The sequence below is a fragment of the Protobothrops mucrosquamatus genome, unplaced genomic scaffold (assembly GCF_001527695.2).
Source record: "Protobothrops mucrosquamatus isolate PMUCROS unplaced genomic scaffold, P.Mucros_1.0 scaffold3564, whole genome shotgun sequence".
NCBI lineage: Eukaryota > Metazoa > Chordata > Lepidosauria > Squamata > Viperidae > Protobothrops > Protobothrops mucrosquamatus.
In genome coordinates this window covers 15949-37553 of record NW_015389530.1, presented here as the reverse complement: position 1 = coordinate 37553, position 21605 = coordinate 15949, and the positions used below count along the sequence as shown (strand labels likewise).

General features: G+C 37.2%; 2 protein-coding genes across 2 annotated transcripts in view; one reads left to right on the top strand and one right to left on the bottom strand.

Moving 5' to 3' along the window:
- Positions 1–6763: 6763 nt before the first annotated feature.
- On the bottom strand, positions 6764–15720 carry SEC13 (SEC13 homolog, nuclear pore and COPII coat complex component; the record flags this gene model as incomplete). The annotated part of the gene is given in 9 exon segments (XM_015827207.1): positions 6764–7022; positions 8258–8404; positions 8893–9013; positions 9901–10034; positions 10383–10516; positions 11523–11674; positions 12681–12796; positions 14034–14078; positions 15594–15720. Coding segments are annotated over 9 exon segments (1087 nt in total), but the record flags the coding sequence as incomplete, so codon positions are not given.
- A 2202-nt stretch (positions 15721–17922) lies between these two features.
- Positions 17923–21605, top strand: part of LOC107297844 (cullin-associated NEDD8-dissociated protein 1-like) — a gene marked incomplete at its 3' end in the record, with an annotated part of 19621 nt that continues 15938 nt past the window's right edge. Inside the window, exon 1 of the mRNA XM_015827205.1 lies at positions 17923–18051. Coding sequence (XP_015682691.1) covers positions 17984–18051 — 68 coding nt within the window. The remainder of the gene's footprint in view (positions 18052–21605) is intronic.

Sequence of the window (21605 nt, the reverse complement as noted above, 5' to 3'; positions counted from 1 at the left end):
AAGATTAGGAACAAAATTGTTTTTTCCTTCAAGGTCCTACTTACCCCTTTGATTTGGGGATTTTGTAATAAACTAATACGCTTTCTTCTTTTGGCTCCAAAGCATGAGGCAGGTGGTATTTAGATAAATTCATTTTATAATCTTGTTTAAGAGCTATTTAGGGGGTTATTCCTTTTCTTTTCTGTCATTCTCCTCCTTCAGTATTTGCTTTTTATTTCTGGGTTTCAGCAGCTTAGGGCCTGGGTGTTTTTATACTAAACGTTAGTTACCAAATCTATAGTTACACATTCTGGAATCAGAAGGTTTATTGGATATTAAATAGCATAGTGCAATATTTAGAACAATTTAGTTAAAGAATGCCAATTTATTTTATGCAGAATCTTGTGTTCCACAATTCAGAATAACAGAATTGGAAGGAACCTTGGAGATCTTCTAGTCCAACCCCCTGCTCAGGGAGGAGACCCTATATCATTCAGACAAATGGGTACTGTTGTACTCTCATGGAGGAGCTGTTATATCAATATGTTGCTTCTAAAGGCCACTAAAAGATCTGCCAAATATCCATTAATTCACAATTTTTAGGACACAGAAGCCTAGAGTAGATACTTTACAGCATAGGTATGTTTGATGACTTTGCACTGCTTTGCTGAAGGCTTTGTTCTTAATCTAGCTTGAATTGGGTCTGGACTCTTTGTTGAGAGCCAAATTAAGGGTTTATCATGTGGAGAAATGTATTGTTCATCCCTGGTATGAAGCCTCATAAATGGGAGAAAGACAAAAAAAAAAGAAATTACATGCTCTTGTTAGAGTCTTAGGAATCAGACCTTGAAATAGGTTTGAAGCAACAACAACAACAAAAAAAGCAAAACATGATGATAATTATACAGATAGTCCTTGACTTACAGCCACAATTGGGACTGGAATCCTGGTTGTAATTCATTGTGATTACAAGTTGAGGCATCACCTTTACTATTTTTTATGGCAGCGAAGTGAATCCATTCTCCCAAAGGACCATTTTTTTTTTTTGCTATTACCAACAACAACTGATCATAAGTCGAGGACTACCTGTATTAGCAGTAGACATTGATGAAACTGTTGTTGGACAGTAATTCAAGCATTTTTACAGTGATAAGGTGATTAACCCACATAGTGTAATTAAAAATAAAAGTTCAGTTGAAGCCACAAAAATTAAATTTGTGATGTATTCTTGGTTATCCCATTGATAATGATAGAATTTTTAAGGCTGCTTTTTAGGCAATTAGTCCCATTTTTCATGTGCCTCAGAACTGTAGAAAAGAATGGACAACATGGCTGCTTTTTAGGAAATTACTCCCATTTTTCATGTGCCTCAGAACTGTAGAAAAGAATGGACATGTAGCATATAAAGGGCGCTGTAAAAATACATACCAGAAGATCTCTTATATTTTTGAAACAGTTTTTAAAATAATGGAATCATAAGTCTACTAAAAATTACTTTTATCCAGAAATAATGGCATGTTTGTATTATTATCTATTCATTTTATTATATTTAGAAGCAACCCAACTTGAGGCAAATCTGGACAGCTTACATTATTAAATAGTAAAAACAGAAAGAAAAATTGGACTTCCATCGATGATGCATGGTGAACTGAATGTTCCTGAAGGAACAGGGACATCAGTGTAACAGAGATCGTCAGCCAGATGGCAACTTCTGGCTGGCAAAGTCTGTCCAGAAAAAGGAGAGATAGTGATTTTGCCCACATCTACTCTGGATAGCTGCTCCATGTGAGTAGACTAGGATCTGCATTTTTTTGTGGTCTACTTGTGAGTTGAGCAGCTGGGAGTCAAGAAATTTCAACCAAGCTCACAGCTATAATGTCTATATAGACATAAGGTTTGCTGAGCGTCATTTCTTAATAATAATAATATAATCATAATAATAATCATAATAATAGTAAAGTTGGAAGGGACCTTGGAGATCATCTAGTCCAACCCCCTGCTCAGGCAGGAAACCCTACACCATTTCGGACAAATGGCTGTCCAGTCTCTTCTTAAAAACTTCCATTGTTGGAGCATTCACCGCTTCTGGAGGCAGGTTGTTCCACTGGTTAATTGTTCTCACTGTCAGTTTCATAAATTACTTAACTACATTTCAACTATTAGGAACCTTTGGATCAAAAAGTTTTATAGCATTCAGTGAGTGAAGGAACTAAAGATTGCAATAAAAGGAGAAGAGTACTTAAATTTGATTTACTAATACAGAATTAAAGCAAAATATTTCAACATTGGCCATATTATTTATTTATTTATTACATTTGTATGCCACCCACTCCCTACCAAGTGATTCTGGCAGCTAGATATAGAAGAATATGTGTGAATAATGGATTCAGAAGTTAAGTTTAAGAGTGTGCCATTATAGATGGTATTTAAAAGGTGTTATGGAAGAGAAACATGTTTTACTGGACAAGACAAAAGATTGATTTGAAAGATTTTAAAGTGACAGGCAACAAGAATGATATGGAAAAAGATGCTATACTGGATCCACAAATGAAAGTGGCTGATTTCTTAACAATTAAAAGGGATATACTAATAAAAACCAAAGAAGTGACTTGGGTAACTTTCCTATATTGGCTTTACAAAAGGGACCTGTTAAGGTTTTGAAGGATTTTGTGAGAAGGGACGAAGAAAAAATAAAAAACCAATATGTAGGACAGGGGTAGTCAACCTTGGCTCTTTTATGACTCGTGGACTTCAACTCCCAGAATTCCTGAGCCAGCTGTGCTGGCTCAGGAATTCTGGGAGTTGAAGTCCACGAGTCATAAAAGAGCCAAGGTTGACTACCCCTGATGTAGGACATGACCTTGGGCCAGTCATATTCTATCAGCCTAACTGACCTTGTAGGGAAAAAGGAGGAGGAAAGTGTATTGGATATATTCACCTCCTTGAGTTATTTGTTATTACTCAATATGTATGTTGTTATCTCTGGTAATCTTTAATGGAGTTTCACTGACCAGGAGTAAGCAAGGCTTTAAGGATTTGTTTATAGATAAGAGATATGGAAGGAAGATATCATTAGTTGTATTTTAAGAGAAAGTGATTAAGTTACTAAAATTGTTTATATTTGTGACGAAGGAAGTCTTTTTACTTTTCTATTTTTCTATTCTCTTTTTAAATTTATTTTAATATTTATCTTTTTAACTGTAATGTTTAATAAAATTATTTTAAGAAAAAACAGAAAAATCATGAAAACTCCTAAGCATCCAGAAGGACAAACCCAGAAAGAAAAACTGTTGGGACCTCAACAGCCACTGTACTCCCAAACCCCATAACAAAGCCATGTTTTCACGATTTTCAGAACATCATGGAGGGATTGTCGAGGAATCTGCTTTCCACGCAAAGAGTCATCTGATGTTGGTCTGTAGACCAACAGTAGACTAAAAGCAACACAGAGATAGGACTATTTAAATCAAATTCTAATCAAATCATGAAAACTCTGGACAAAAATTACAAAATCTGGCCATTTTGAGGCTATGCTAATAAACATAAAAGTCAATTCAAGCAGTGTAGCATATCCTTTTTATAATTTTTTGAGTTATAATTTGTTTTGGACACAAATAGTATTATTTTGTAGATTCACGACAAAATAAGTGATGAACTGCACAATCTCTTAGGTGTGGGTGTTAGGAATTCTTGCTTCTTGCCTGAATCTCAGGTTAAAAGCTAGAAAGAGCTCTTCCATGTAGAAAACTTTGTATCCAAGCTTCAGTAGCAAAGGCACAATACCACAATTGCAAATATGTGAAATTGCAAAGAGAAAAGTATTCCTGTCATGCTGTGGCTGGCCTTTGCACTGCTCGATTTCCCCATTCCTGTCTGTCAGTGAGAAGTGTTCTAAAGTTGCAACTGAGAATGAACGTCTCTTAATGAAAATCTAATAGAACAGGTTATACTACAGAAATTAGAATTTTTTTTCTTTGAGAAACTTCTACCAAAATATGTTAAAATGGGAAAACATTCACTATTGCTGGCAAAAAAAAAAAAAGGCCATGACTTTTATTTTGTACAAATTATTGTGGTATGTCCATTCATTTACTCTAACAATTTTCACCTGATGAGATGTTTTCGTCATTCTGTTTTTAATCTGTGGTATTTCCCACCTATTAATTTTCCTTTCCTATTGTATTTGTAAATTATTATCAAACATTTTGGATATTTAGTGCTTTACATATAGGATATACATTTCTAAAAATTAAACATATGAAACAGATACACGCTATATAAAAAGCTTTAGAAAACCCATAATCACTCACTCATCATACAGTGAGGAAAAAAATATTTGATCCCCTGCTGATTTTGTACGTTTGCCCAGTGACAAAGAAATGATCAGTCTATAATTTTAATGGTAGGTTTATTTCAACAGTGAGAGACAGAATAACAACAAAAAAATATCCAGAAAAATGCATTTCAAAACAGTTATAAATTGATTTGCATTTTAATGAGTGAAATAAGTATTTGATCCCCTATCAATCAGCCAGATTTCTGGCTCCCAGGTGTCTTTTACACAGGTATTGAGCTGAGATTAGGAGCACTCTTAAAGGAAATGCTCCTAATCGCCAAGCAGGTTGGTGAGAAGGTGATAACAATTGGTGTGATTATTCGCAAATGGAAGAAACATAAAATAACTGTCAATCTTCCTCGTTCTGGGGCTCCATGCAAGATCTCACTTTGTGGAGTTTCAATGATCATGAGAACGGTGAGGAATGAGCCCAGAACTACATGGGAGAATCTTGTCAATGATCTCAAGGCAGCTGGGACCATAGTCACCAAGAAAACAATTGGTAACACGCTACGCCGTGGACTGAAATTCTACAGCACCTGCACAGGCCCGTCTGAAGTTTGCCAATGAACATCTGAATGATTCAGAGAACTGGGTGAAAGTGTTCAGATGAGACCAAAATTGAGCTCTTTGGCATCAACTCGCCGTTTTTGGAGAAGGAGGAATGTTGCCTATGACCCCAAGAACACCATCCCCTGTCAAACATGGAGGTGGAAACATTAAGCTTTGGGGGTGTTTTTCTGCTAAGGGGACAGGACTTCACCACATCAAAGGGACAATGGACGGGGCCATGTACTGTCAAATCTTGGGTGAGAACCTCCTTCCCTCAGCCAGGGCATTGAAAATGGGTCATGGATGGGTATTCCAGCATGGCAATGACTCAAAACACATGGCCAAGGCAATAAAGGAGTGGCTCAAGAAGCACATTAAGGTTCTGGAGTGGCCTAGCCAGTCTCCAGACCTTAATCCCATAGGAAATCTGGAGGGAGCTGAAGGTTCGAGTTGCCTAACGTCAGCCTTGAAACCTTAATGACTTGGAGAGGATCTGCAAAGAGGAGTGGGACAAAATTCCTCCTGAGATGTATGCAAACCTGTTGGCCAACTACAAGAAACATCTGACCTCTGTGATTGATAACAAGGGTTTTGCCAAGTACTAAGTCATGTTTTGTGAAGGGTCAAATGCCTATTTCACTCATTAAAATGCAAATCAATTTATAACTTTTTTAAAATGCAATTTTCTGGATTTTTTGCTGTTATTCTATTTCTCACTGTTAAAATAAACCAACCATTAAAATTATAGACTGATCATTTCTTTTGTCAGTGAGCAAAGGTACAAAATCAACAGGGGATCAAATATTTTTTTCCCTCACTGTAGCTTATGCTTACTTAAAACTGCAGTCCTACACTTCCCAGGGAATAACTCTTAGTGAGTAAAATGGGATTTCTGTATCAATTTATGCAGATTTGCTTTGTTCTCATAGCTCTTGATAATTGTTAATATACTGGTTCTGAAATTTGTAAGTTTAACATCTCACTGATTGTGTTTCTTCATATTGAAGATGTTTGTGTAAATAATAAGGAAGACGGCCTTGATGGAGAAATGCAAGCTCCGTTACCAAAGCAACAAATAATAAAATACAGTACCTCAAGTCCACAACAGCAGATAGTGTTCATAAATGGCTTGTAAGGATTTGTTTTTTAGTCCATCTTAAGTTAAATATTTTAGCCTTCCTGTGAAATTGATTTCTCAGTATAGTCTACCTAACAACTTTTGCAAGTCTCATTGTGCTGCACATCCTCTCCTACTTATAGTTCAGTGGATTAGGGAGATAATTCTCTGAGCTGCTATGAACACTAATTTTTATATAAATAAAAACGATATAACATCTGCTCACATAATTAGCATAAGAAAAACAATGTGTTTTGCATTCTTCTTTATTCTCGCACTACTTAAAAGCTGTGTCATTCCTCCTTACACATTGTTTCTATTTAATTACATAATTATGTTGTATCATAAGCCAAGAGCAAGCAAATCATGCATTATAAACAAAGCAGATCAATAATTTCCTATTCTATGTTAAGACAGGAGTGAAATAATCCTATGAGTCCAACTTAAATTAAGTTATTAAGTTATTAAAAAGTAATTAATAAAACATCTATTCTGAGGAACTCTTAGATTCTTTCAACGGAGAAATACTCACTGAAAGGATGCCAAAATTTTCAAGTAAAATGATGAACACTTACTGTTTAAAAAGAAAATGCACTAAAAGGAACAGTATTTTTTCATGTTGATGTTGCCTTGAAATTTAAAAGCGTAATTAAGGCAAATTATTTACAGGAGCTTTCCGTGATACCCTCTAAATGTTTTAGTTCACCTTCCTCATAATTCCCAGACAGCGCTGTAAGGAATTAGGGATGTTACAGTCCAACAAACTATTGAATACCAGATTGGTGAAGGCATTCCACAAGTTTATTGTTTTATCAAGAGAATATTCATAACAAATTAAATTTTACATAACCCATATTCAATAAACCTGGTTTACTAAGAAAAGTAGAAAAACGCTTTTTTTAAAACTGAAAATCTTCATCATGTATGTCACTGTTCGTTCTGTTGTCCTTCTGTAATGGCAGACACTGCTCCTTGGCCTTTATTCACATCACTAATGCATGCCCATTGTCCATCTACTGATTCTTTCCATAGAGTTACCTAGAAAAGACCACAAGAATGTTTATTTTAGAACTCAGTCTAGAAACAACATGAACCTTGCTCTGAATAATTTTCTTCATTAAGCGTTTTAAATTTGTTAGCTATCTATCAATATGTTTTTGCTTTTAAATTTAATTAGGTATTGCTTGATCAAGACAAGCAATTCTTGTTAGCAGAACACAGACAAGGCATCCTGCAGCTTCTTCTCCCTTACTACCCAGCACTCTCAAACTCTCCTTTGGAGAGTTTCTGAAATTAGTAGAATCCATTTTGAGAGAATAATGCAGGAAGGAAGAAATGTTGTTGCTAGACTGCTAAATATATGTTTAAAAATGTTGGATTTGTTCACACACATACACACACAGTCCTCGACTTACAGCCAACCACAATTGAGCCCAAAATCATTTCCGTTGTTAAGTGAAACATTTAAGTAGGTTTTGCCCCATTTTACAACCTTTCTTGCCACAATTGTTACGTGAATCACTGCAGTGGATAAAGTTAGTAACATGGTTGTTAAGTGAATCTGGCTTTCCCACTGATTTTGCTTGTCAAAAAGTTACAAAAGGTGATCACATGACCTTGGGACACAGCAACGTTCATAAGTGTGAACCAGTTGCCAAGCGTCTGAATTTTGATCACATGATCAAGACTGCTACAAAGGTCGTAAGCGTGAAAAAGTGATAAGTCACTTTTTTTCAGTTACGTAACTATGATCACTAAAGGATCACATGCATGTATGTGTACATATGTGTATGTGTGTACACACACAGAGAGAGATGACTAAAAGGCATGTAACAAAAGTTATGAAATGTATGAGTGATATGGAAAGATTAAAGGAAGATAATGAGTTGTTAGATTTAATTATCCCAGTGTAATAAACCAGGCACACATTTTAAACAAGCTTCCACTTTCTCACACCCTCTTCAGAAACTTCCACAGAAATTGATCTACTTCAAATATAAACAAGCTGCAACTGAGCTCTTGCTTCAGTTAAAGCCTTTGGAACTCATAAGTAAGTGAATCTAGGCCAGTGTTTCTCAACCTTGACAATTTTAAGGCATGTGGACTTCAACTCCCAGAATTCCACAGCCAGCAATGCTGGCTGTGGAATTCTGGGAGTTGAAGTCCACATGCCTTAAAATTGTCAAGGTTGAGAAACACTGATCTAGGCAATAATAGCAAAAGGCCACTTGGACTGGTGAAAGGGTTTAGATACAAGCTGCTTTAATACTTACTTTATTATCTCCTCCAGACACAGCTAGAATATTTGCAGTGATGGACCAGCTAACATGCCAGACTACATCACTGAACTTATGGAGTAATTTTGGTGACCATGAGTTTCCAGAGGCATCATCACACATCCAGATAAACACTCTGCCATCCTAGAAGAAGGCAAACAAAGCTGTCAACATTCAGCATCTCCTATGGCAGAATGATACTCACATTTTAACAAGGAAATCCTCTCACTAGAGCCACAGGGTCTATAACCCCACGACACATGGAATTGATTCAAACTGTGCTTCAAAGTTGGCAACTGCCAATCTGTAAACGTATCACACTTTTCTAATGCTAGTACTTAAAACACCATGGTGCAGGTCTCAACTGGATATACTGCTTCAGATTACAAACAGGAGGAACTGGAATTCTAAATGACTCTATCCACTCAAATAAATGGTTCCACTCAGCTCATTTTACTAAAGGCTAACTAAAAACAACCTTGCTAAAAACCAATATGCCAGAAAAGCTTAAGTTCAAAATTGCTTTTTATGTTACAATATTATTTATTTATTAAACCTACATGCCACCCATCTCATAGAAGGCAATAACAGATATCTTTATCTTCATTGGCTAAACATTAAAGTAAAATTACCTGTGAGCAGCTGGCAATAGTACTTGTTGGCAGACCTATGGAAGGAGCCCAGGCTACATCTCTAACCCAATCACTATGAGCTTCCAATTTTTGTTCTTCTTTCCATTGGCCATCTTCTTCTCTGGAAATATTGGGGGGGGGGGAGATGAAGGTTAAAAAAAAGTGGCAAAAGCCAAGATAAATATATTACGATAAAAGAAATGGCTATCTTAACAAAAATCATATTAGTACACATAAGTGTTGCAGTTAAGTTGGCCTGCTTACTTTCTGATCAAAGTATGAAATAGAGAAGAATTTCAAACAGCTCTGTTTCAAAAACTAACAGATAAGTTGTGCACCCTTTGCAAGGTAGTTATTATTTTATGTCTGCTTTGAATAACAGTTAACAGATTCTTAACAGTTACAAGATATCCTTTAGGCAATTAACTTCCAGCAAAGTATGGGAATCAAACAGAAATTCCCCCATCAAGCCTGTGTCTGAACATATCCAGGGAAAGGAAACTTACCACCATTCTGGATAACTGACCCTACTATTTCAAAATTTGTAATGTTGGAAGTTTTTCTAAAATTCAGTTGGAATCTGCCTCCGTGTGTCACACTTTCAGATATTTGAAAACAACCATCATATCACACCTCATTCTTTTTTTCTGAAGCCAAAAAGGTCCAATTCAGTTTGAAGCTACTTGTGACTATCAAGGGAGTTTTTGCTAAGTATCCTTTCAAAAAAGATCCAGAAGACCTGGTATCTGAATCACCAAAGGAAAATCAGTTCTGCTTCATAAGCATAGTTTTTTTTTCATTTAGGCACTGAGTCATAACCACCCTAGCTCAACAAATGAATGCAGAAAAACTAGGCAAAAATATAAAATAACTACTGGAGACAAACTAGGAAAGATTTTAAACTATTTAATCATTTGGCAGATGGAAGAACCAAAGAAGGTAGCTTTGTAGCAAGGACAAGCAAAAAATAAAATAAAAAACTATTACATATTTTTGAGGCCAACTTACCTCCAAATTTTGATAAGATTATCACAGCCACCTGATGCAAATCGTTTGATGTAGTTTGGTTTTTGGTTTGAAGGCTGATCTATGAGGCTTCCTGGTACAACAGCAGGTGCCCAGCTAACAGCATTGCAACCAATCTATGCAAAAATAAACCTATGTAGTTTCATCTAATTTATAGCAAAAGTAAAGACAAATTTTAACAACTATTTGTTTCATTTCTAAACACTTCTCAAGAAATCATTTTAAAGTAATCCCTCCATTATTATGTCTTGAACGATAAAAACATTCCCTCTATTTAATAGTGCATGGATGTTTATCCAATTAAGGAAAGGCTGCCTTTCCTTCCTTACCCATATAAAGTTTATTTTGACTCAGGTTATTTGAACTTGAGATTCTAGTAAAAAAAATAAAAAGACTCTACATGCTTTAAATCTTCCTACTCATTTGCCAACATAAAATGTTCAGTAAAATGACTCTATACTCACTGTATGTGCATTGCTGATTTTTTTCACTTCCCATTGTCCATCACCAGTATAGCTCAACAAAGAAATAGCCCCATCAGAGCTGCCACAAGCCAGGATCAATCCATAGTCTTGTGGTGCCCAACATACAGAATTAACTGTTGGAAAATGTAGAAACAGATTATATTATTATATGAATCACTCAACTATAAGAGGAAAATATAGAAATCTTGACTTTTCAGTCTTCATTACTTAAATGGATGAAAGCCTACTATGCTGTTGTGATTCCTCGCCAGCCAGTGGATCTGGCAGCTGAGTCTGAGGAATCAGATGAGGAGGAAGGACCTGGAGTGACATTAGAGTCAGAGGAAAGCTCTGAGGAGCTCCAAGACTTACAGTCAGATGAGGAGCCTGGCCCCTCTACTTGCGCTCAGGCTGAGACACAGCTGTGCTGGGAGCCTGAGTTGGACAGTGATGAAGAACAGTTGGGACAAATCACGGATGCACGAATACGCAGGAAAGAGAAGCGAATAGGACAGAGGAATGCAATGGGGCAGCTCCAAAGGCAAAGGAGAAGGCATTAGGAAGCCACGCCTTGGCTGAATTATAAAAGAAAAGGTATGGGAGGTGCTGGTTGCCAAAGGCAACCGTTCGTGTTGAGGATTGAGTTTCTGTGGACTGTGTTTGTTTGCCTTGGACATTGACTCAGGTCTGTGAGAATAAAAGGGGTTGTTTTTTTCTTGCAGTTCCTGCCTGTTTCTTGGAAAAGGGGTTTCTCCTTGTGGGCATAACAAGGACTCACGTAGGCTGGGATAGAACATATGCTATGGCAACAGCCTTTTTAAAAAAATAAATAAATCTGCAGCTACTAAGTATTAAAAAAATCATAATGGCAAGAACAGCACAAATGCCTCCAAGCTGGTATTTTAGTTTGCAGATAGCTGTGCTGCTTTAGCTCACAAGCAATAATATAATATTACTATATAATGTTACATCTGCAGATACTGGTGATAGAAACAAAATTAACTTTAACAGGGATGCACTTAAAAGTTGGAAGTGCCTGCACCCAAAAAAAAGATGAGAAAGCAAGAAACGAACATAATCAAAATAGGTAGATTCCTATCTGTTCCTATACCCAAATAGTTTGGAGAAGAATAGCCCTACCTGAGGAATCATGTCCTGTGTATTCATATGTCTTCTCCCATGTACCATTCTCTTCTTTCCAGATAATAACCTTTCTGTCATAGGAACAGGAAGCTAGGATGTTTCCATACATGGGGTGAGCCCAGGCAACCTGCCACACAGGGCCTTCATGCCTATCGGAAAAAAGAAATAATTACTGCATCCAGTAATTGCTTTTAGTTATGATGTTTGGAGAGCATTTTGAAACCACTTTAAAATCATGCATCATATCAAGTGGTTTATATCCTGAGAAACTACTCTGTTCTTTATTCACACATACCATCCTTCTTTATCAAAAGCTTCAAAGCAGGCGTCAGTGTATTTTTTTTAAAAAAGGAAAAAGTTGTAACATTTCCATTAGTAAAGAGGATTCACTTCTAAAGTTTAACACATCCTATCTGGAGAGTCCTTCTAAAGAACAACAGGATATAAATCAAATAAATTATTGCCTAATTGTACAGAACTCAAGGTTTACTTCTTAGTGTTTATGAGTCCAATCAATGATGTTGTAGTTAAATCACTTTTTAAATGAGATGAAGCCTAAGAAATTGGATATACAGTATATAGAATATAGCAGTGATGGCGAACCTTTTAGAGACCGAGTGCCCAAACTGCAACCTAAAACCCACTTATGCATCGTCGGGTGCCGGGTGGGTGTGGCCCATTGGCTGGGTGTGGCCCATTGGGTAGGTGTGGCTCATTGGGTGGGCGTGGCTGCGGTGGTAACGGCAGACTGGGTGGGACTAAAAAGTTCAATCAATCAATTCCAACTTTGCAAGATCTTTTTTCCCCCTGCGAGAAGTTGAAATTGACTGATTGATTGAACCTTTTTTTTTTTTTGCACACGGCGGCGGAGGCCTAAAGCGAAAAGGTTTTATAAAACCCAGCTGAAGGCCTAGGACTGGGGCGACAGCGCACGTGCCCACAGAGAGGGCTCTGAGTGCCGCCTCTGGCACCCGTGCCATAGGTTCACCACCACTGGAATATAGGATAGGCCAGATAAAAGTTGATTCACAAAAGCTGTCCAGTCGAAAATCAGATATGCAAAAAATATATTCTGGCCAAAAGCCAGCAATTTTGTCTATAACCACAACAGAAAAATGGATCATGCAACAAAGAATTATCTTGCTTTCAGCTCACCCTCTTAAATCAGCTATGAGAATTTGTCCTCCATTCCGGACATCAAATATTTTCACAGATCTGTCTGAAGAGCAGGTTGCCAATCGAGTGCCATAATAATCCATTTGAGCATCATGCTAGGAAATAATATAATAAGCCTTTAATAATCCCACAGTTTTGTTTCTATAACGATTTTTAAATCTTTGAAAATGTAATATTTGTTGTATTCATTATTCATTGTAATTTGTATAGCCACTTATCTCAAAAGTGACTAGCAGCAGCAAAAAGTCTTAAAATAAATTAAAAACAAATTCCTATCCAATACAAAAATATAAAACACACAGCAGAAGATGTCATAATCAATGGTTGTTAGCACAACCAGGAAATATATTATGTATTAGCTATTTGACATCAATGAGTGGTAGAATGCACATTTATAAAGTATTTCACTGGAAAAAAAATTATAATCAACACTTCATCTTAGCAGCTAAAATTATAAGTAGGGAACCAGAAAAACATGCTAGACACCCAAGAAGCAACCATACTGTCACAGCTCCATCTGCTAATTTTTCACTGAGAAAGCATTTTATTTGCCCTAGATACCTGGCTAGTATCACAACTGCCATCACATTTTTCAAAATCTAATAATATTCCTATAAAAATGTTACAGGAAATGATTTTTGAAAAATCTTTTTGTTTCAGTGCAAATTCCCAGATACCTATTTAATTTATAATGTCCCCCAAACTCATAATTTATGACTATAGACAGCATACCTCAATTTTGGAAAAATTAAAAATATGAAAAACTAATAACAAGGCACAATCATGGATATAGCTGAGTCCGGACTGAGAAAGTGTTTACTCTCATAGCAGAATGTGCTCAATTATGACTATATGTCCTTACCATATTATTAAGACTGGCACCTACTATTTCTAGGCATATTTCACAGTAGCAAAAGTTACGCACTGTTATACTCAAAAAATATAGCAGATGTGTCACTTGCTCCACTCACCCCTACATCTCTATATGGTATACTGTATATGCTATAATATGGTATATTAACATGTAAATGTATTTAAAATGAACAGCTTCCTTACTTGGAGTATGTTCATCATCTAATGGCACATTTTCTGGATTCAACCACTGTATCCCATTCTATCTCTCCAAACAAAGGGAAGAATTCTTAGCTTTACCATAATTTTCTTTTTCTTTCCAAGTAAAAAGTGGTTTTAGCATATATGTGTTCCTTTGAAGTTTTCTATAGTACATCAGAAAAATATTCATTCCTTGCATTATCTTACTAAAATGAATGTTGCTGTACTTATTTTGGTATAGAAATATATTCTAAAAAAAGAAAGAGACAAAATACTTACTATCATATCCTCATGGGAAGTGTCCACTGTATTAATTACAGACACCTAATAGGAAAATACAAAGAAGCTGTAATGACACTTATTGATCCTGACCTTATATTTATAATCAAGAATTAAAATATGTAGGACTTGGCCATACTGTTTACAGTAGTTTACCTACATTAACATGATTAATCTTCAGATAATTTTATAGCATCCCATATGCATTTTGACTTCTTTGTCCTCAGTTAACCTGTAGAACGTCTATGACATATTGAAACTGATGCTGGTATAAGGTAACACACAAAGCTAATATTTATGCCTGCTTTAGCTGATAGGATAGGAAAAAAAAAGTGGTGGCAAAAGATCTAGTTTTGAAAACTTGATTCTCATTCTCATACTGACCACCCTGGCCACAAAACTATGGCTATACCAGGATGTAAAAATATCTTAGACCCAGGGCAAAGCTGTTTGTGAACAGGTAGGTCTAATTTCAATAGTTTTATGGATTGTTTAAGCATATCTACTACTACTACTACAATCTGTCCTGGTTTCCAGCAAGGTCGATAAGGTTAACTGTCCAGAAAGCTGTTACAGGTAGTCCTCAACTTATGATCATTAATTTAATGACCTTTCAAAGTTACAACAGCACTGAAAAAAGTGACCTATGACCAGTTTTCACATTTCTGACCATTGCAGCATCCTTATGGTTAGGTGATCAAAGTTTGAATGCTTTGGCAACTGGCATATATTTATGACAATTGCGCTGTCCCAAGGTTGTGTGAGCACCCTTTGTAACCTTTCCAGCCAGTTTCCAGCAAGCAAATTCAGTGGGAGAAGCCAGGTTCGCTTAACAACCTTATGATACACATAACAACCTCCCTGATTTGTTTAACAAATGTTTTACAAAAAAAAATATATTGTAAAATGGGGCAATTGTCTTGTTTAGCAATGGAAATTTTGGGCCCAACTACCTGTCCAGCATTCAGCATAAATATGCCCTGATTTTTTTGGGGGGGGGGGAATTGCCTTGTTCCTGGGATGCTTCCCAACTGTCCTCCACAATATCAAATTAGGTTTGTCACCAAATCCTAGTAAATGGTCTGAATCAGAACCATTTAAGATCGGTGGATCTTTGATGTAGTCTTTTGAGAAATACCTCTTCTGTTTTCAGTTCAGTGCAAGACAACCCCTCCGAATGAAACACAAAATGAATGAAAAACAGGCGCTTGGAGGAATGGGCTTCACACATCTCTTGCAAAGCGTCCAGCAATACAGGACGGGCGCTTTCAGGGTCCCAGAGTAATGGCTTGGAACAACTGAAGGAGTCTTAGACGTGGCCGGGATCAGAGAAGAGCTGGAGTCGGGGAATGGTCCTCGACCCTCGACCCTCGCTTCGCCGTTTCCCGGGAGAAGCTCGGTGACCAGCTCAGCCGTTTAGGAACGGGCAACACGACCACCACCAGCAGCTACCACCGCACTGCTCATACTCGGAAGACCGAAAGGAGCACGCCTGTATGCTCTCAGCGAAGGGAGTCAAGCTTGACTACCAACCCCGATCCTCACCCCTCTCAATCTCACCATGGTCACGACGACGAGAGAGGAATCTCCACGGGACCAGCCCGGCTCCGCGATACGAACACCCGGCCGGCCGCTCTCAGACGTGGCAAGCAACCCGCAGCCCGGTTGTGCGTACGACAGGCAAAACCTTCCGGCTGGAAAAAAAAACCCCTCTTCCTGAGAGGCGCACAGAAGTTCCTGCTGCTGCTGCTGATTATCCTTTCTTCTTCCTTTCCTTTTCCCAGGCGAGAGGCGCTACGTGTTTCGGGATTTCTCCCTCAACCTCCGTTTTGTAACCTTTGCTGGCTGCTTTGGGAGTGGGGGCCGACTGATTTTTCTTATGAGGTTGAATTTGGATTGAGCTGAGCGGGTGCAAATCGTGGTTTATGCGTGATGTGAACAAATGTTCAGCAAGCTAAGGCTTGGTGCAGTTTGTAATCCCAGCCAGAAAACAAATCAGATTTGTTTTCCTGCCATCGGTATCAAAAGTTCTCAAATTTGATGCCACGATACTGTATTGGATCATCTTGCTCCACTGATCGGGATCATCAGTTGTTCCACTGACTGGGAATGGTGAGATTATAGTCTGACACATTTAGAGGTTGCAAGATGGATAAAGATGCACTTTTGCATAGTATTATGGAAAAATTAATAATTTCACAGGGCTGTTGAAAGGCTGAGCAGGCTAAATCATGTTTTCACTGCGAGTAAAATGCTTTCTACCCAAAACATTAAAAATGATTATGCATTTGTAGTAAAATATGTTGCGGTTATAGTATGTTATAATGCTGATATGTATTGACTATCAGTTTTCTTCAATGCTGTCAACTTTTAGATAATTTAGCAACGGGACAAAAGCTGAAAAATAATTTCATTCCATGAGTTGTACGGCATAAACATGCCTGGAGTGGACAAGGATTTTAATATTGATGCTTTCTTTTTCTTTGCTTCAGCTTGGTAGAATGAGTATTGAAATTTGAATTTGTAAATACTTCTTTTAAAAAAATAAAATGATTAACTCATGTGAAAGAATCAAGTTATAGATGAGTAATCTATGTTGCATTCAATGTGTTGATGTTGTCAATCATTAAAAAATTTCCTAACTGTAAATTGCACTGGGACAAAATATTCTGAAAGTGCTGGAAAAGAACATTCTTGTACAGGAATTATATACAGTACCTGACACCAGTAAAGAAAAATCTAGATGTCTCTAAAGTTGATGTTAGAATGCTGTGTATATCATTCCTAAAAAAAAACCAAACTGAGTGCAGTTTTGTGTCATTATCTAAAGTAATTTTAAACAGAACTCAAGCAAACTTACTTTTCAGTAGATATGCAATGACTTGTCCTGTAGTGCTGCATCTGCTCTAGACTCATTCTTGCATTCATATAACACATGGATACATAAACCACATTTCAATCTAGTATATTGCATGAATCCAGCCTGGATAGTTCAATGTATTGTACAAGTAGCTCAATTAACCAGGGAGTAAATGTCACACAATTATTATGCAGCAGTAGGAGTTCTATTAACCCTGTTACTTGGAAATAATGGAAAGTTACAAATAAAAGCCAACTGACCTACAGTAACTGTAGTTACCATTCGGTAGCCAGAACAAATTTACGGTATCATCTCAAGTTCCTGAGAGTGAAAAGCTATAGCTTTTGTAATGAGCCATTTTTTTCCCCCAAAAAATGAATGTATGCTTATCCAGCATCTATTTTAGATTTATGGTGCTGCATAGACCTCAAATTAATTTGTATGTCATTGTTCAGAATTAAAAAGTACTTTGTGAAGTAGGAACAGCTGCTCTTATACTGGAAGGGTAGATTGATGAATTTAGAGAACTTCCTACTTAAGGCAAACTGATTGACCAGCTCCGTGTCAACGTCAGCTGTCCCTGGCCAGATAGAAGTGATTCATTGCTGGCCTCTCTTTCGTTTCAGGATGATTTGCCACTTGATTGCAGTGTATCAGCAAACAACTGCAGTTCTGCTGCAGCACTGGCCAAATAGCCGTTGAAAAGGGGTGAGGAGAAAAGCAGCTGCTGCTGCCTTTCTTTCCACTTTTCTCTCCCGGAGAAAACTTGAGAGGCCTCAGATGTCTGCCAGGAGGGGGTGCCATTAGCTCAGCTACAGCTCCAACTACAGGCTATATATATACTATGATAACAGTCCAGGGGCTTAGCTTTTCCAGTGACTTCTAACCAAGGGGTGGGGGGGGGGGGAAGAGAGAGGAAAAACACTACCCTGGTCTCACTGTGCCCCTTCTGTCGCCATATTCTCCATGCAGATTTCACGTCGGCAGGGCCCCCTGATTAGGGCAGCAACAAACTTGAACTCTTGCTTGAAATCTCTACATTAAAGCAAGCCGTGTAGAAGAGATCGTCCTCCAGGACCAGCTGTTCAAGATGACCAACATATCCTATCATATCTCCAACCTCCTGGAGAAGATGACATCCACGGATAAAGATTTCAGGTAGGATTTAGGGTTTCTTGGAGGAGGGGGTGGGTGGGCTCTCTCTCTCTCTGTGTGTGTGTGTGTGTGTGTGTGCTGCAGTGCCCTGTTTGGAGGTGTGTGTTGTTTTTGTGACCTGTTTGGTGAATTGCCCACATGTGTCTGTATTTGCAAAGGAGAGGTGGGAGGGAGGCAGTTGTGGAGGAAGGGGTGATATTTTTAATAACAGCAGCTAAAAAAGGAAACCTTTATCATCAAAAAGATACTTAAGCTTAGGTAGAATTGATAGCGTACAAGAGGCAGGGCAATGGTGTGGGCTGTCTTTATAGATAAGGCAGATAGGAAATTTACTGCAGGTTTCCTCACAGGGAGGAAGGGAAAGATTGCGTTCTCCAATTTCTCATGCAGCTAATATTATGGTAACCTTTTATATCCTTCCTCCGAGATGGAGTGGAAACACACTTCATCAGCTATTACTGGCTGGTTATCTTCACTAGTTGGTTTAAAGAAAAAAGTAATCTTGGCTAATAAACTGGAAAGCTAGAGAGAGTATTGGTCACTAGGCACTGTTTTGCTGCATTGCTGAAAGAATTTATGTTGGAGTTTAATCCATTTAATTGGAAATGTTTATTCCTAAATAAGTAACAGTATGCTAAATAGTAGATGTGCTGGCATATGTTGCACATTTGGAAGGTTTTGAAATAAAAGGTGATAAAATAAAAAGTAAAATAGTGCTATCAAATAGTGCTATTAAAGTGGGTAAACTCAGAACAATTGAATATTCTTCAACCTACTGTTTTCCAGATGTTGGGGATAGAGGAGTGTAAATCCCAGAATTGGCAATCAGGAATTCTGGGAATTGCAGTCCCAACACATCTGGACAGCAGCAAGTAAAGAAGGTTGAATTAAATCATAGTACAGAAACTGATAGTTCATTGTTTCAAGATGTTAAAAGAAATTCCTTTTTGATTTCACAGCATAAAAACGGCTTACGCTGACTTAAATATAAGCACATTTGTTTCACTCTGCTTGTAGACTGAAATGTAACAAGATCACTGACTTGATAGGCACAAATGGAGGGGAGGAAGGTTGTCCCTTATTTTGAAATATAGATATGTCACTGGAAAGATAGTCAAATTCTTTTTCTTTTTTTGCAAATTTTTAATTAAGTTTATCAGGTTATAAAATTAAAAAAAAAATGAAAATAGTGGGAAAATGGGAAAAAGGGAAGGGAAAAAAGTGTAGGGTAAAGGGGGGAAAGAAAAGCATTGACTTCCAACTCTTTTTAACAAAATAGAATAGGATAATAACATAACAACCTTAACTTTTTTTTAACTTTACACACCAGTATAATATAGCCATTTCTGTAACAAATCTTATGTAATCAGCAAAAACCAAAGTCAAAGTTTCATTTTCCCCCCATCTCTAGCACAAAACCCAGAAGCAGAAAAACAGTCAAATTCTTATCAGAGAATATAAAAGCTCACTGGAATCAAAAGATTATGAGATCAGGCAGATATTACTGATTTAGTTAAAACATGTGTCCCATATTTCTTAAGTTTGTTGAACTCAGAACTTTTTTTGTACCCTAAATCGGAAATGATTGCTTTGAATAGGCAGCAAATGTGATTGAAGTAAGTTATTATCTATGATGATCTAATATACTGTATATTGTCTGTGACAAAAAGTCAGAAACATCTATTTTTATTTTTTGTAGAAATGTTTCATATTTTTAAAATCATGTTCTTATTTTATAAATCAATGTTTATAAAATCTTGTCTCTAATCACATGCTTAGTAACTATTCCATATTTTCTGAATATTGTTTTAATTATATGCTATAAGAGAAGGCAAATAGAAAAAGAAACCAAGTAATATGTAATTTATAGTAAGAAAGGATTTTAACCATATTTTATTGATGAACCCATAAAAGTAAGATAATGTAAACCTTGATTAAGGTATGCTTATAGATCATACTAAACTGAAAGTAAAGAAACCTCATTACAGTTTGGTATTATATAGGGATCAGCATGAATCATAGTGGCACAGACCAAATATTAGGAATAAACAAGCCAGATGTATCTTATGATGATTAGTCTGAGAGTGATCCACTTCATTGTAAGTTGTTAATTATTGTCTGACTTCATAGCTAATGCTATGCTATGTTTTTAACCATAGATTACCGAAGAAGTCATAGTTACCTCATTCACACATATAATTTATATTAAGCTATAAATCATGATTTACAAATCATAATGGTTGATTTCACATATCACTGAGTTAAAACATTACGGCATAGGGGTATGTTGACCCCAGGAAATGTAGCAGGCAAAGATACAGTTATAAAAGTTGAGTGTGTTAATCCCTTATCCTATACATCCCAAGGTAATTCCTTTTTTTGCAATGCAAACTCTTACTTTTCCCCATTTCATACACGTAGAGAATCTTGTCCCAGTGCTCAAGGCTGATCCCTGACATCTTCATGTTTTAATAGGTAGCTATTAATAGGTAGTATTAATAGGTAGCTTTGTCCCAACTTTATCCCAGTGAGATCCAAAACAAGATAGAGCTGCATTCAAATTTTCCTTTTACAGTATGTGCATGACAATATGGTAACAGTTTTGGAGTAGCAATTGTGGAATATTGAAATCTGCAGCCTCTGCAATTGTGTTTGAATTGTGTTTGTAGGAAAATAATATTTTGGATTCAGTAGGGTTAAGTCTTGGGTAGTCATCCCCACCCTTCCAGAATTGTTGAATTATAGTTTCTTTTGTGCTCAGTTAATATAGTTAATAACCAAGCAGGCTGGAAAAGTTTGAGAGTTTGGGTCCAATTTATCTGTAAAGGCAGCAAGCTGGAATATGATCATTTAAAAGGATGTCAATTTTAAATTCTGGGAATGTATTTAAGCGAGTTTCTGCTTTGATGTTACGCTCAGAAGATAGGCTTAGAAACAGAATAATAAAAATATTCTGTGTATGGATGCCACAACCTGAGAATGTCAGTTTTCCATTGATTTTTGCTGTTCTACGTGGTTAAGACAAAAATATGGCATGCCAAAGATGGTTATGAAAATCTACTAAGCAAAATTTGGGGGATGTGGACCATACCTGCTTAGCATGGTGAGAACTTTCCTCATGTTTGTTGATGTTTGATGTTTATTATATTTATATCCCGCCCTTCTCCTTGCGGATTCAGGGCGGCTAACAACCAGATAAAACAACTACAAAATACCAAACACTACAGTTAAAAACACAATTAAAAGACAAATATTAACAATTGGCCTAAGTAATTTAAAATTATTTTAAAACCCCCGCTAAAAATTTCCCCTAGGCCAGTCCTGCAAGCTGAAATAGCCATGTCTTAAGGGCGCGGCTGAAGGAAGGGAGATCAGGGATCACCCTGATCTCTGGGGGTAGTTCATTCCAGAGGGTGGGAGCTCCCACCGAGAAGGCCCTCCCCCTTGGGGTCGCCAGCCGGCACTGTCTGGCTGACGGCACCCTGAGGAGACCCACTCTGTGGGAGCGTACTGGCCGATGGGAGGTAATCTGCGGCAGGAGGCGGTCTCGAAGATAT